General features: G+C 41.7%; 1 protein-coding gene across 1 annotated transcript in view; it reads right to left on the bottom strand.

The window, feature by feature from the left end:
• LOC140191057 (venom factor-like) overlaps nucleotides 1–16,460 on the bottom strand; it is a 174,128-nt gene that overhangs the window by 55,912 nt on the left and 101,756 nt on the right. The window contains exons 21-24 of the mRNA XM_072248132.1: nucleotides 14,757–14,969; nucleotides 11,913–11,967; nucleotides 10,348–10,434; nucleotides 6,554–6,757 (exon numbers count right to left, since the gene is read on the bottom strand). Coding sequence (XP_072104233.1) covers nucleotides 6,554–6,757; nucleotides 10,348–10,434; nucleotides 11,913–11,967; nucleotides 14,757–14,969 — 559 coding nt within the window. The remainder of the gene's footprint in view (nucleotides 1–6,553; nucleotides 6,758–10,347; nucleotides 10,435–11,912; nucleotides 11,968–14,756; nucleotides 14,970–16,460) is intronic.

Raw genomic sequence — 16,460 nt, 5'->3', positions numbered from 1 at the left:
CTTAAATAAATCTTTATAATTCTTAGTAATTGTTACTCCTAAATATGTAAATTGTTTTCTTAAAATTTTAAAAGGAAGGTTAATATCAGTTGGTATTAAATTGTTTAGAGGAAACAGTTCACTCTTATATAAATTTAATTTGTATCCTGAGAACTGACCAAAATTAGTCAGTAAACGGAACACTGACGGTAAAGAGATGGTAACATTAGGTATAAAAAGCAATAAGTCATCAGCATAGAGCAACACTTTATGAATAGTACCTCTCTTTAAAATACCAGTAATCTCTTTAGACTCTCGAGAAGCAATTGCTAAGGGTTCTAATATCAAATCAAAAAGCAGAGGGCTCAAAGGACAACCTTGTCTAGTCCCTCGTTGGAGGTTAAAGGGTTTAGAATAATGAAGATTAGTAAGAACCCAAGTGGAGGGAAATAAATAAAGTAATTTAATCCAATGAATAAAATTAGGTCCAAAATTAAATTTTTCTAAGGATGTAAAAAGATAATTCTATTCAACTCTGTCAAAAGCCTTCTCCACATTCAAAGATATGACACATTCTGATATTTACTTAGATGGAGAATGCATAACATATAACAAACGCCGTATATTAAAATAGTGTAGCCCCCTGGCCAACCTCAGGGTCACTCGGCTCGCTGTCGTCTAGGGAAACAGCCCTCGGCCCCGCCAAACTGGGTAATTAGATTGTGTGGATGCTGTGTGATGTACTCCACCCCACCCAAATAACAGACAATACACCAGATACGATTAAATGATTTACAGTTTATAGATATTACTGGAACTATGTAATTAATAGAGAATAAAATATAAAAGGAAAATAAAAGGCGCCACACTTATCAAAATTCAATCTCTTCATGCACAAACAGTTGGCGCTCAGGACCCTCCTTCTTCACCCTGCAACCCCGCGGACCACTTCGACCGGCCACCTGGGACCAACAACGGTGGTCGACCAGATGCTCCACACGAGTCCATCTCCGTCTCCTCTCCTCGCTGAATGCCCCGCTTGGGGTCTGACCCCGTTAGCGGACTCACAGCACCTGGTCCATCCTCTGTCTATCTCTCCTGCCTTCTCCCCCAAAACCCGGCACATACAGTATCTTCAAATACACCAAAAACATAACAACTATCCCAATTGGTTCGTAACATAATCTTATCACACTCTAACCCAAAACAAACTGCCAGCGCAAGAACTTTCTCAGCGTTTAACATAACAAAGAATCATTCCCAAGTATAACATAATAAAGAAGCCATTTTAATTAGCCTACGCAGTAACATAAAAGATGAAACCCCCTTACACATTGCTTGGTCCAATCATTTTAGGAGGGTTTATTTGCACCGTGATGTTCCAACCGCCAGAGTTTCCCAAGACTAATGACCAACAAGCGGAAGCTTTCAGTGCAAGGTAACCTGAAGTCTTCTGGAAACCTAATCCTGCACTCAAGGACGGACAAAACAATCCCGGCCAACGGGACTGTGCAAGTCCCAACACTGTCTATTTTTGAATAAACAGGAACTGGACGGAGAAAAGTTCAGGAGAAGAGAAAGAGAAGAGATTCCTGTGCCGTCTGGAAAACTTGCAGCTAAGCCTAAGAAGTCCAGCCTCCAGGTCTTAAAGAAAGTAAAAACTCCTATATGCCGATCCTTGTGGGTGGGAGGGGACAAGGACCTCACTGCCATTGCCTGTGAATACAGATGGGGATTAGGACTCTGATTTGCCCACTGTTTCTATGAATGAACTTTGTGAACTTAGGGAGAGGACTCTGAGGTCTGTTGAATCACCCCTACTATCTCAGAAGCCTCAGGAGTGATCCTTGAAGGAAGGTCCAGAGGAGATAGCAACACACAAAGCTGTTGAAATCCCTTCTGTCTACATGGGCTTAGAGGAGATCTTCATCAAAGGAAAAGCCTTGACTCTTCCACCACACCGACTCTACGATTGTTTGATAGACCTGCTGCCCAGTAATGTCCCCTGAAGAGTTGATTGTACGCACTCTCAAGCCAAGAGAGAATCACAGTGGAAGAGTATATAAAGGAGGCTCTTACCATGGGCTTTATTCAGCCCTTCATATCACAACACAGTGCAGACATCTTCTCCATACAAAAGAAAGATGAAAGCCTGAAGTCATGCATTGATTATAGAGGGGTAAACCGCATAACAACCAAGAATTGTTACAAAGAACATAGAACATAGCACAGTACAGGCCCTTCAGCCCACAATGTTGTGCTGACGCTTAAACCCTACCTCCCATATAACCCTCCACCTTAAATTCCTCCATATACCTGTCTAGTAGTCTCTTAAATTTCCCTAGTGTATCTGCATCCACCACTGACGCAGGTAGTGCATTCCACACATCAACTACTCTCTGAGTAAAAAACCTTCCTTTAATATCCCCATTGAACTTCCCACCCCTTACCTTAAAGCCATGTCCTCTTGTATTGAGCAGTGGTGACCTGGGGAAGAGGCACTGGCTATCCACTCTATCTGTTCCTCTTAATATCTTGTATACCTCTATCATATCTCCTCTCATCCTCCTTCTCTCCAAAGAGTAAAGCCCTAGTTCCCTTAATCTCTGACCATAATTCATACACTCTAAACCAGGCAGCATCCTGGTAAGTCTCCTCTGTACCCTTTCCAGTGCTTCCACATCCTTCCTATAGTGAGGCAACCAGAACTGGACACAGTACTCCAAGTGTGGCCTAACCAGAGTTCTATAGAGCTGCATCATTACCTCGTGACTCTTAAACTTTATCCCTCGACTTATGAAAGCTAACACCCCATAAGCTTTCTTAACTACCATATCTACCTGTGAGGCAACTTTCAGGGATCTACGGACATGTACCCCCAGATCCCTCTGCTCCTCCATACTACCAAGTATCCTGCCTTTTACTTTGTACTCTGCCTTGGAGTTTGTCCTTCCAAAGTGTACCACCTCACACTTCTCTAGGTTGAACTCCATCTGCCTCTTCTCAGCCCACTTCTGCGTCCTATCAATGTCTCTCTGCAATCTTCGACAATCCTCTACACTATCCACAACACCCCTCTTCCACTCATAAATATGGCCTTTGAGATGCTCCAAGAAACAGGAGTATTCACAAATCTAGACCTGTGGAGTGCATACAAATCTTGTCCACATTAAAAAGGGTGATGAGTGGAAAATAGCATTTAATACACCAAAGGGGCTCAACGAGTACCTGGTTACGCTCTTTGGTCTTCTGAACACTTCTGCAGTCTTTCAGGCCTTTATCAAAGATGTGCTCCAGGATACTCTCCATAAATACACCTTCGTCTACTTGGATGATACTAATCTTCTTCAAGTCCATAGAGAAGCACATTGCTCATGTCAGAGATAACTTAAAAACACTTCTAGACCATAGACTTCATGTCACATTAGAGAAGTCCGAATTTCATGTGATGACTGTTTAATTTTTTGGATTTCATCAGATCCAATGGCAGTCTCAAGATGGACCCTATCAAGACTCAGGCAGTCCAAGAGTGGCCACCACCATTCGGTATCAAACAAGTCCAACAGTTCCTGGGGTTTTCAAACTTCTACTGGAAGTTCATCAGGAACTTCAGCTCAGTGGCAGCTCCACTGAGGGCCCTAAGAAATCCACAGGTCCTTTTGTCTGGACTACTGAAGCAGAGCCAGCTTTTGCCCAGCTTAAACAGCAATCCACAACAGCTTTCATCTAGGTTTCTCCTTACCTGGACCTTCCCTTCATCATGGAGGTGGACACCTCAGACATCAGAGTGGGTGCCATCTTGTCCCAGTGACCACCTTCCAATGGTAAACTGCACCCATGTGTATTCTTCTCCAGGCAGCTATCCCCGGCAGAGAGGAACTATGATGTCAGGAATTGGAAGCTTCTTGCGGTTAGATTAGTTTTGGAGGAATGGCATCACTGGCTCAGAGGGAGCCAAGAACTGTTTTATCATTTGCACTGACCACAAGAACCTGGCTTATATTCCGGAGGCCCAGAGACTGAATTCCAGGCAAGCCAAGTGGTCTTTGTTCTTTAACCACTTTGATTTCATCCTGAACTATCGACCAGAGTCAAAGAACCAGAAGCCAGATGGCTTGTCCGGTCAATGTGACGAACCAGATGAAGAGCAGCAGCCTACCACTATTTTGCTCCAAACCAGGGTTATAGCGCCAATTTGTTGGGGAATGAACGCTCTTGTTCGCAAGGCCCAAGCGCAAGGGGGGATTCCTAAGAAAAGTCCTCTGGGTTGGCTGTTTGTCCCAAGTTCCATCTGGTCCCAGGTACTCCAATGGGGACATTCATCAAGGATGACTGCTCACTCAAAGATTGCCTGGACCCTCGAGTTTGTCAAGAGGAGGTACTGATAGTCCTGAATGACAAAAGGGGTCCAGCAGTATGTGCAGGCATGTGAGGTGTGCACCTGGAACAAGGAACCCCGTACTCGGCCACAAGAACCTCTTCACTTCTTGTTCCAGAAATACTATGGGTATATGTCTCCATGGACCTTGTAATGGTCTTCCACCATCCAAGGCGTAGATGGTCATCATATTAATTGTCTTTTGGTTTTCTAAAGCCTGCAAGTTCATTGCCTTGAAGAAGCTACCATCTGTGGTGGGGACAGCCAAAATTTCCCTGGACCAGGTCTTCAGGATTCCCCATAGACATTATCTCGGATCATGGTCCACAATTCACATCATATTTCTGGAGGGCTTTCTATAAACTGAGAGGGGAATAGCAAGCCTTTCCACTGGGTTTCGCCCTCAGTCCAATGGCCAAATGGAACGAACCAACCAAGATTTAGAACGTACCCTAAGATGCCTGAAAGACTCGATGAGTGATGCAATGATTTGATGTGGGCAGAAGTTGCCTACAACACCTTACAGCATTTGGTACACAGGATGTCACAGTTCGAGTGCCAGTTTAGTTATCCACTACCTCTCTTTCTGGAACAGGAGGCCAAGGTTGGGGTCCCTGTGGCCAAAGATCTCATTCAATGCTGCAAGCAAAAATGGATTAGGGCAAGAACATTTTTGCTGTCCTCTACCCAGAAGGGAGAGAGACCAAGGTGAACCGAAGGAGAAGTCGGGGACCCACCTTACAGCCTGGCCAACAGGTCTGGGTATTCATCATGATTTGTTTCTCTAGGTGGAATTTAGAAAGTTGTCGCCTAAGTTCGTTGGACTCTTCAAAGTCCTGAGGAAAGTAAATATGGTGGCTTACACCTTGCAGCTCCCCAAGACCCAAAAGATCAATCCTACCTTCCATATCTCTAAATTAAACCCTGTCTGCACCAGCTTCTTAGTCCCTCCACCATCAGCCCCACTGCACCCGGGATTATCAATGGGGAAGGGATCTTCTCCGTGAGGAGACTTTTGGACATACAGTATGTACTGTTTGGGGTGTTTGGCAATACGTCGTAGACTAGTAAGGATTCAGAGTCTGAAAGTGACATTTTGTATCCAGCTCTCATCCACAACTATCATCACCATCTCTCCAAGCAGCCAGTGCCTTCAGGAGTCGGCTGTAGAGGAGGGAGGTCCTGTTACAAGAAGATACCAACCACACTAGCTTCCAGGATTTAGACATTCTAACTCTCCAATAGATAGCTGGCATGGCCCCTTTATGGGTTCAGGACAGTCCTGCTAATTGGTAATCATGTTTTGGGCAACAAGAATTGAGTATTTAAAGAGCAGCCGAACCAAAGTTTGGTGCTCAGTCGTAAGCTTTACTAGTGTTATCATCTAGCATTTATTTTACACTCAGTTCTTGATCCAGTTTTATACCATGTCTCGAACCTTGCTTTGGACACTCCTGCATTTGGATCCAAATCATCCTCAGCAAGGACTCTCATCACTGATTTATCTAACTGCTTATTTCTTACTAACTATCAGTGACTAAAATTACTGTTTTTAAATACAAACACACACTGATGCTATTTAAAAACTGTTGGCTGTTAGTACGTTGGAGCTGACTAATGGCTGCACAAGTGCACATGACTGCACTAGTTAGAAAATGGGCAGCAAAGGTCTCATGTCCCATTTAAGCAGCATACTGTCCCAAATAAGTAAAGGGAATCCCAGCTATGTTCTTGATTTTTTTTGTTCTTTAATAGTTGTTCCAAATAAGCGGCTGCCCCAATTAACTGATGGTGCAATTAAACAAAATCCATTTTACGAAAGCAAGGTACTGAAACTCAAGGTACTGGTACCCTAAGCTCTGAAATCCTACTGGCAACAGGCTGTTTTGCCTCCTGTCACTAAGGCAATTTTGATCCAATTTTGTTGTTCTTCCTTGGATCCTTTCCAAAGCTTACTGAATCTTTCTTATTGGCTACTCCTTTGTGGTCATTCTGCCATATGGGACCATGGCTGATTCTAAGTCTCATCAACATCCCTATTCAAGATTGTTGTTGTAGTACATAACGTAAACTCCACTATGAACCTTGAAATCAACATTTGTGGTCATACTTAAACTCTCAAACGATTTACATACTATTTCTTTAAAAAAATACTTTTCACATTATGCAATGTAGAAAATAAGATCTGCTTTGTACCTGTTTGAATATTTTTGAGTGCAGTTTCTCTCCTGTCCACTCCCAGCTTCATCCACTGGTTGGTCTTGTCTAGGTATACTACAGAAATTATCAATGGTGTCATAGTCGCCATGTTCTGTTCACCACATCCATATGGAACCTTGATTAGTTTATTCAGGTTCAGTGCCTCGATTGTATTTTCAATAGCCTCTGTTAAAAGTTCTCCTGTACCATTTAGAAGATAAATCTATGAATATATTGAGGAAAATCATCTTACCCATAAATGGCCAGATTTAACTGGAATATTATCAAATCTCAAAAGCAAATTCATGCATTTACGATAGTAATCTAATTCCTTTTATTTTCTTGGTAAACAATTCAACAACTTGGAAGTCACTTATGCTTTATGCAGTGGAGTGTAATGAAAAAGGCGTTGGTCAAAAGCATTCAAGAAAGAACTCCTTAGACAGCTGAATGGCAAAACAATAGAGGCCATGGGGGAAAATGAGGAGAGTGGTGTTAATTGGATTGCTCTAACAGTACATATGCAATAGACCAATAATCTCCATTTGTATGATAATACTGTCATTCCACAGAGAATATATTTTGTAAAATGTGGGAAACAAAATAAACATAAATGGATCTTTGAGTCCTGCCGAAAACGGCCCAAAACATCAACTGTACTCTTTTCCATAGATGCTGCCTGGCCTGCTGAGTTCCTCCAGCATTTTGCATGTGCTGAATGGATCTTTGAGAAGCCTTTTCCTACTGAAGGATAAAAAATTCATGTTTTGTTTTAAAACAGGTACGGGGTGTTCTTTGGGATTACACTTGTTAAAATCTCTGGTTGCACTGTAGCAAACTTAAAGCACAGAAGGTCATTTAAATTATCATGTCTGTGTTGTGACTGTTCTTGAGCAGGTTCCCCAGTCGATGCCACACTGAAGATTCTCACTGAATCTCTAATCTAGCATCATTTTGGGTGATGTTGTGTCCTGAAGTAGAACAAAATAAACTTATAACAAAGAAAAATCAACTCCTATTTAAATACATACAACTCAATAATTTGCAGTCTGGTTTTTGGTTATTGCCTTCATGAAGACCTTTGCAAGAACCCTGTGGAATAAGCTATAAATCAAGAAACCTATTCATGCAACATTTTTATCACTGCAAAGTATTTGCATGACAAGTAGATAAACCTCTTTACAATAACATTGGGTTATGGGTCCCAAAAACTGCTGTAATATAAAGGACCTCTTGGCCCTCCACACAGCGTCCTCTGGTTACACACTCCAAAAAGCTTCTGCATGATCAAACTGCGATTTCTTTCCTTACTTTCTGAAATATTTAGGAATGCTAATGGGAAAACAGAACTTGCATATCAAAAAGAACAGAGAACCGAATGCAAATTTGAAGAGAAATAGAAATGGTCAGGACATAGAGCACATCAGGAAGATCACACTGAAACTTTAGCCAGGCCAAAGCTGAAGATCTGAGTACAGCTCTGGTCACTACATTGTTCTGATAATGTAATTCATTGTAATTAATTTAATTATAATAATTTCAAACATTTGTGAATGATTCCAGAAACTTGTTAGCTTCTCAGTGAAATTAACAGCTGTAGTGTAGCGTAGAGGTTTGCCTAATGCCACTACAGCTTGGGGCATCGAAGTTCAGAGTTCAATTCCAGCACCATCTGTAAGCTGTTTGTGTGTTCTCCCCATGATAGCATGGGTTTCCTCCGGGTGCTCAGGTTTCCTCCCACAGTTCAAAGACATACTAGTTAGTAAGTTAATTGGTGATTGTAAGTTGCCCTGTGGTTAGGCTGGGGTTAAAAGTAGGTGGGTTACTGGGCGATGCAGCTCATTGCCCCAGAAGACCCTGCTCCACGCTGTATCTCAAAATAAAAACAAATATAAATAAAATTCCAGTATTGCAAAAGTGCATCAAATCTGCCAGCTGAAACAAGGATGTGTTGAAAGAACTCTTACATTAGACAGTGATCAAAACATCTTGTAGATTTTGTTAGTACCTTTCAACAAGTTGGGTTTTCACAATGGAGTGGAGAGAAAATTCTTGAACCTACATATTCAATTCTATTGAATCATACAACAGACATCGAGCAGGATATTGGGCCCCACTCTGTTTGTACTGATCATGCTGCCCAAATATGCTAATTCTATTTGCTTGCATTCAGCCCCTATTCCACTGAGCTTTTCCTATGCATATACCTATCCAGATGTCACTTAATCTCCCTCCAATTTTTCCTCTGTTACCTTGCTCCAAATATTCCCCACTTTGTGAGTTGAAAATTTACTCCTCACATCTCTTTTAATTTCTCTTCTCCCATCTTAAACTGGTGCCCTCTAGACTACCTTACCATGGGAACAACGTTCTATGTTTATCTCTGTAATCTATGCTTAACCTCTCAGCCTCCAGTGAGAATAAACCCTTCATGTCTACTCACTACAGGCCTCCATTCCAGGTAACCTCTTGTGCCTTTTCTCTATTCTGTCATGTGGTGACCGTACCTGTGCTTCAGTAATTGCTTTAAGCGCAGTTTACCCAACCTTTTGACATTTCTGATACTCAATGCTTTGGCCTATGAGGTCAATGATATCAAATGCCTTTTAAACAAATTAATCAACATGCATTGTCACTTTCATGAACTGGTACCCGAAACTTTCCATGCAGCAATTCTCCGAAAGTTATTGCCTTTTACTCCATGCGGTCTAAATGTTTGATGGTGAACCAATTAAAGTATCAATGAGTAGCATTCGAAGGGAAGTACAAATCAAACCAATCACTCTTCACAAGTACTGAATATTTTCTGGAAGCACATTCCTATAATATACATCAGGAAATTTTATACGTCAGCCTGCAATTTATCATCTCATGACAATTTGCTGCTTGCCTGCAAGGCCCACAGTATCATGAAGAATTCCACTCACTCTGCTCATGGGCTGTTTGTCACATTCCAATCTGAGAAGAGGCTATATACATCCATGCCAGGATGATTAGACTCAAAAACAGTTCCCTTCTCCAAGCAGTAAGGCTGATTGGCACTGCTACCGCTAAATCACCTCTCCAACCCCCAATCACCACTACTTTATCATTTCCTGCCAGATTCATCTTATGTACAGACACTCCTGTGCCTAGAGTCACTTCATGTACATACAACCAATCTATGGTTTATACACCAATCTTCATGTATATCAAGCAATCAAATACAGAAGCTAATATGAGAAAATCTGCAGATGCTGGAAATTCAAGCGACACACACACAATGCTGGTGAACGCAGCAGGCCAGGCAGCATCAATAGGAAGAAGTACAGTCGACGTTCCGGGCCAAGACCCTTCGTCAGGACTAAGTGAAAGAAGAGATAGTAAGAGATTTGAAAGTGGGAGGGGTAGGGGGAGATCCGAAATGATAGGAGAAGACAGGAGGGATGGAGTCAAGAGCTGGACAAGTGATTGGCAAAAGGGATACAGAGTTGGAGAAGGGGGAGGATCATGGGACTGGAGGCCTAGGGAGAAAGAAAGGGGGAGGGGAGCCCAGAGGAAGATGGAGAATAGCTCTCCAAAAATGCCAACATCTGCATCATTTCATTTTGATGGGCAACAATTTGTACCTGTGGAGTTTTGTAAACTTCCTCTTGATTTATCAGTCTCTCATTGGAATGCTACTCTTATGTTTAAGTTTGCAAAGTTATGCAACTCAGAATGCTCCAACATCCACAAATCAGATAAGACTTAGAAATATGTTTGTCTCTCCAGTACTGACAAGACTGAGTCTCTCATCATAAATAACTTACCCTGAACACTGATCTCCGTTACGGGCGGTGTATCTGGAACCATATTTTTTGGGACTTGGAAGGAAATATTAAACACTTGCATTTCACCTAATTTAAAAGAAGACTATATTTACTTATTCATAATATATTCTCAAAATACTGCCATATCACCCCCAACTCGCATACCATCCTAATTTGAAATGAATAGATGTGCTTGCATTATCACAGGCACTAAACTGAGGCTAACAATCCTTGGTGGTGTCTTCATCACGAACTGGAGCAGCTCAAGGTGACTTACCAATTCTTCTGAAGAGCAATAAATACCGACTTTGCCAATATTACCTATAATTTGTAATAAAAATCTTCAAATCAGTTATCTTTACATCTCCAAGTGATGAATTTTTAGAATTTTCTATCATATAGACAAGATCATTTAAGTACTTAAAGTGTCAATTGATACATCTTCAAAAGATTGAGGGGGGGTCTTATTGAAACGTATAAAATCCTAAAGGGATTGGACAGGCTATGTGCAGGAAGACTGTTCCCGATGTTGGGGAAGTCCAGAACGAGGAGTCACAGTCTCGGTCTTGTTTTGTTGTTATAGGTTGTTGCTTGGTATGTTCTGTATTTATTTGTGCTCTGTGTTCTGACAAACATTTTGAGCATGCTATGCTGGTTCCAGAATGTGTGGAAACACTTGTGGCTGCCCACAGATGCTTCCTCCTTAATGTGGAGAGAAAAATAGACAATGCATTAGGTATTGAATTGAGGATATTGCATTTTTTCAAAATCTTACATCCATCCCACAACGTGAGGGAGTAAAAAGCTTTTGTTATGACTCAGTTGCAATGTACAGACATGTGAAATTGTAAGTCTAATAGCTTGTAGAAAGAAGCTGTCCCGTAGCCTGTAGGTCCTGGCTTTAATACTGTGGTACCGTTTGTCAGACAGAAGCAGCTGAAACAGTTTACGGTCAGGGTGACTGGTGGCCCCAGTGATTTTCCAGGACTTCTTTACGCAGTTGCTGCTGTAAATGTCCTCAGTTGAATGAAGTTCACATCCACAGATGCACTGGGCTGTCCATCCCACTCACTGCAGTACCCAGCAATCAAGGTTGGTGCAGTTCCTGTCCCAGGCAGTGATACACCCAGCCAAGATGCCCTCAATGATGCCCCTGTAGAAGGTCTTGTGCAGATAGGGGACCATATCAAACTTCTTCAATCACCTGAGGTGGAAGAGAGGCTATTGTGCTTTTTTTTTCACATAACCGACGCATACAGTCCAAGATTGCTAACCTTTCATGAAAATGAGGAGAAGGTAAAGGGAGACGGGATTTAAGATGCAGAGAAAGGGTTAGTAGAAAAGATCTGGAATAATGTGGAAAACAGGAGTTTAGATGGGTGGTGATTGACTGTAGTTTCTTTATCAGTAAATTCTTGATTGTTTGCCCTAATATTATCTTGGTCTGTCGGTGCTGAATATGATTGGTAATAACCTTGTAAGACATATTTAAGACACAAGTTAAACAGAAGATGTTGTTGCTGACAACTGCATGTTATGTGGTTAACAACGTGGTGGAATCTTACCTTTGGGTTCCAAAATGTAAGTATCCACTGGCAGATCAACCTTTACTCCTTCTGGCTACAGAAAGAAAGCACACACTCTGAAAGTTTAATGCTCACTATTACCTTTAATGAAGGGTTTTCAACATCTATCATCATCCTAATTAGTAAACTTGACCTAGGCCTCAATACCCCCTTGTGCAATTGGATTCTGGATTTCCTCACCTGCGGAGGAATTGCAGAGTCAGTTCGGATTGGCAAAAATATCTCCACCATCACAGGTGAACCACAGGGAAGTGTGTTTAGCCTCCTGCTCTACTCGCTTTATACTATGGATTTTCAGAAGGCATTTGTTAAGGTGCCACATGTGAGGCTGCTTAACAAGATAAAATCCTATGGCATTACAGGAAAGATACTGGCATGGGTAGAGGAATGGCTGATAGGCAGGAAGTAGCAAGTAAGAATAAAGGAGCCTTTTCTGGATGGCTGCCAGTGACTAGTGGTGTTCCTCAGGGGTCAGTATTGGGACCGCTACTTATCACAATGTTTGTCAGTGATTTAGATAATGGAATTGATTGCTTTGTGGCAGAGTTTGCGGATGATACGAAGATAGATGGAGGGGTAGGTAGTGCAAAGGAAGCAATGCAGTTGCAGCAGGACTTAGACAAATTGGAAGAAGGGACTAAAAAGTGGCAGATGGTATACAGTGTTGGAAAATGTATGATACTGCACTTTAGTAAAAGGAACAACACTTGGATTATTATCTAAATGGAGAGGTTCAAGCATCAGAGGTGCAGAAGGACTTAAAAGCCCTTATGCAAAACTCCCAGAAGTTTAATTTACAGCTTGAGTTTGTGGTAAAAAAGGCAAATGCAATTTTGGCATTTATTCCAAGGGGAAAGAATATAAAAGCAAGGAGGTAATGCTGAGGCTTTGTAAGACTTTGGTCAGGCCACATTTGGAATATTATCAACAGTTTTGGGCCCCATATCTCAGAAAGGATGTGTAGTCATTGAAGAGAGTCCAGAGGAGGTTCACAAAGATGAGTCTGGGAACAAAGGGGTTAACATATTAGGAACATTTGGCGGCTTTGGGCCTGTACTCACTGGAATTTAGAAGAATATGGGGGGAATCTCATTGAAACCTACCGATTGTTGAAAGGACTTGGTAGGGTGGATGTGGAGAGGATGTTTCCTATAGTGGATGTATCCAGAACTAGAGGGCACAGCCTCAAAATTGAGGGGGGACCCTTTAGAACAGAGGTAAGGAGGAATTAGCCAGAGATTAGAAAATCTGTGGAATGCTCTGCCACAGTCTGTGGTGGAGGCTAAGTCCATGCGTATATTTAAGGCAGAAGTTGATTGTTTCCTGCTCAGTCAGGACATCAAAGGACATGGTGAGAAGGCAGGCATATGTGGATGAGTGGGATCCCGGATCATGATGGAATGGGGGAGCAAACTCAGTAGGCTGATGGGCCTAACTCTGCTCCTAAGTCTTATGGTTTTATGGTCTTATTATCTGTGTAGCTAATTACAGCTCCAACGTCATATTGAAGTTTGCTGTTGTGGACCACATCAAAGGTGGTGATGCATAAGCATACAGGAGGGAGATTGAAAATGTGGCTGAGTGGTGCCATAACAACAACCTCTCACTCAATGTCAGCAAGACCAAGGGACTGATTGAAGACTTCAGGAGAGGTAAACCAGTGGTCCTTGTGCCAGTCCTCATTGGAGGATCAGAGGGGGAGGGGGTCAGTAACTTTAAATTCCTGTGTGTTACTATCTCATAGGTCCTGTTCTGAAATCTTCATATAAATATAATTGCAAAGAAAGCACAGCTATGCCTCTATTTCATTCTGAGTCTGTGGAGATTCTGCATGACATCAAAATCTTTGACAAACATCTATAGATGTGTGATGGAAAATGTATTGATTAGCTGCATCACAGCCTGGTATGGGAACACCAATGTCTTTGAATGAAAAATCCTATAAAAGGTACTGGATGCAGCCCAATACATCATGGGTAGAGTCCTCCTAACTTCCTAACCCTCTTAACATGAAATGTTGTCATAGGAAAGCAGCATCCATCATCAGGGAAATCCTCACCGCCCATGCTCTTTTCTCACTGCTGCCATCAGGTAGAAGGTACAAGAGCCTCAGGACTCACACCACCAGGTTCAAGAACAGTTACTACCCCTGAATCATCAGGCTCTTAAACAAAAAGGACTAACTACACCTAGCTATTGAGATGTTCCTACAGCCAATGATCTCACTTTAAGGATTCTTTATCTTGTTATCTCATGTTCTCGTTATTTTTTGCTATTTATTTATACTTGCATTTGCACAGTTTGTTATCTTCTATGCTCTTGCTCTTTCACTGAACCTGTTTACAGTTACTGTTTTATAGATTTGCTGAGTATGCCCGCAGGAGAAAGAATCTCTGGGATGTATGTGGTGACATGAATATACTCTAATAATAAATTTTACATTTGACTTTGAACTTATTAAACCTACTTACTACATAGAGAGAGGGCGGTGGGTACACTATTTCCTTCAGCTTCCTCATTATCCACTCTTGGAACTACATCCGCACTCCTTCATTCCCATTGGTTGGAGGTAAAAACTGGCAATGTCAGTAAGTCAAACAGGACCCTTGGCAACTGCCGATTTGTCCCTCTGTCCAATTACCACTCGCCAATTTCCCAAAAATATGATCCAAGGAATACCATCAAATGTTCATATTTTTAAAATCCGGATTCTGAAAATTTAAAGCTCTTCATATGCAGTTCAGTTCTGTTTCAGATATCTGATTACCATTTTACAATCACTTATATTTTGATGTCTTGGAAGTCGAATTATATTGAACTTACCACCACTCGGAGAGGCTTTCTCACTGCATCAGTCACAATAAAATGCAGCACTATGGCTTTGACTTCGATCTGTATTTCTCCGATTGTCAGTGGAATTATAACGTAAGAGACCACAGTGGATGATTGTCTAGGAATACTGACTCGATTAAAATAGCTCTTTGTTGGTTTTGCATTGCTGCACAAATTCTCATTGTAAGGAAACTCCACACGAACCTGGAATGTAAAGAGCAATTAAACAATATACAGTGGTATGCAAAAGTTTGGGCACCCCCGTCAACATTTCTGTTACTGTGAATAGCTAAATGAGTAAAAGATGAACTGATTTCCAAAAGGCATAAAGTTAAAGATAACACATTTCTTTAATATTTTAAGCAAGAAAACTTTTTTATTTCCATCTTTTACAGTCTCAAAATAACAAGAAAGGAAAAGGGCCTGAAGCAAAAGTTTGGGCACCCTGCATGACAGTACTTAGTAACACCCCCTTTGGCAAGTATCACAGCTTGTAAATGCTTTTTGTAGCCAGCTAAGAGTCTTTCAATTCTTGTTTGGGGGATTTTTGCCCATTCTTCCTTGCAAAAGACTTTTAGTTCTGTGAGATTCTTGGGCCGTCTTGCATGCACCGCTCTATTCAGGTCTATCCACAGATTTTCGATGATGTTTAGGTCGGGGGACTGTGAGGGCCATGGCAAAACCTTCAGCTTGCGCCTCTTGAAGTAGTCCATTGTGGATTTTGAGGTATGTTTAGGTTCATTATCCTGTTGTAGAAGCCATCCTCTTTTCATCTTTGGCTTTTTTACAGATGGTGTGATATTTGCTTCCAGAAAAAAGTTCTATTTTAACTTCATCAGTCCACAGGATTTGTTTCCAAAATGCATCAGGCTTGTTAGATGTTCCTTTGAACTTTTTGAATAGAACTTTTTAGCCACTGTATATCAGAAAATGTCAAAATATAATCTCATCTCAGCACTATAATAAGGGAAAAACATGTAGCGAAAGAGCAACACAGAATGCTGAAGGAACACAGCAGGCCAAGAAGTATCTATGGAAAAGAGTAAACAGTCAATATTTCGGGCTAAGACACTCACCCAGACTGGAAAGGAAGGGGAGAAGTCAGTGATAAGAAGGTGGGGAGAGAGCAGGAGGTAGTATGAGGTGGTAGGTGACAGGTGAGACCGGGAGAGGGGGAAGGGTTGAAACAAAGAGATGGGAAGTTAATTGGTGAAAAAGATAAAGGGCTGCAGAAGGAGGAATCTGATAGGAGAGGACAGAAGAACATGGAAGAAAGGAAAGGGAGAGGAGCAGCAGAATGAGGTGATGGGCAGGTAAGGAGGTAAGTTGAGAGAGGGAAATAGAAATGGGGAATGGTGAAGGAAAGAGCGGCGAAATTACCCTGGTTTATCTACGATAGTGGTGTAGTGTTTTCCCTGGTGTATCTATGATAGTGTTGAAGCTCTGACCTTGGTTTATGATTATGGTGCACTTGTTTCCTTGGTGTATCTATAATTGTAGTGCAGCTCTGTCCCTGATATATCTATGATAGTGATGCAGCGCTGTCCCCGGTGTTTCTAGGATTGCAGTGCATGGACCTGTTTCTCTGTTGTATCTATGATTGACATGTATCTATTTCCCATGGGGTATCTATGATCGCAGTACAGTTCTATTCCTGATAATTACCTGACGCAGTTAGAGATTGGTCAGTATAAC

Source organism: Mobula birostris, chromosome 32 (genome assembly GCF_030028105.1).
Source record: "Mobula birostris isolate sMobBir1 chromosome 32, sMobBir1.hap1, whole genome shotgun sequence".
NCBI classification, from domain to species: Eukaryota; Metazoa; Chordata; class Chondrichthyes; order Myliobatiformes; family Myliobatidae; genus Mobula; species Mobula birostris.
Note: the sequence above shows the minus strand (reverse complement) of the source record. Positions and strands in the feature narration are given on the sequence as shown.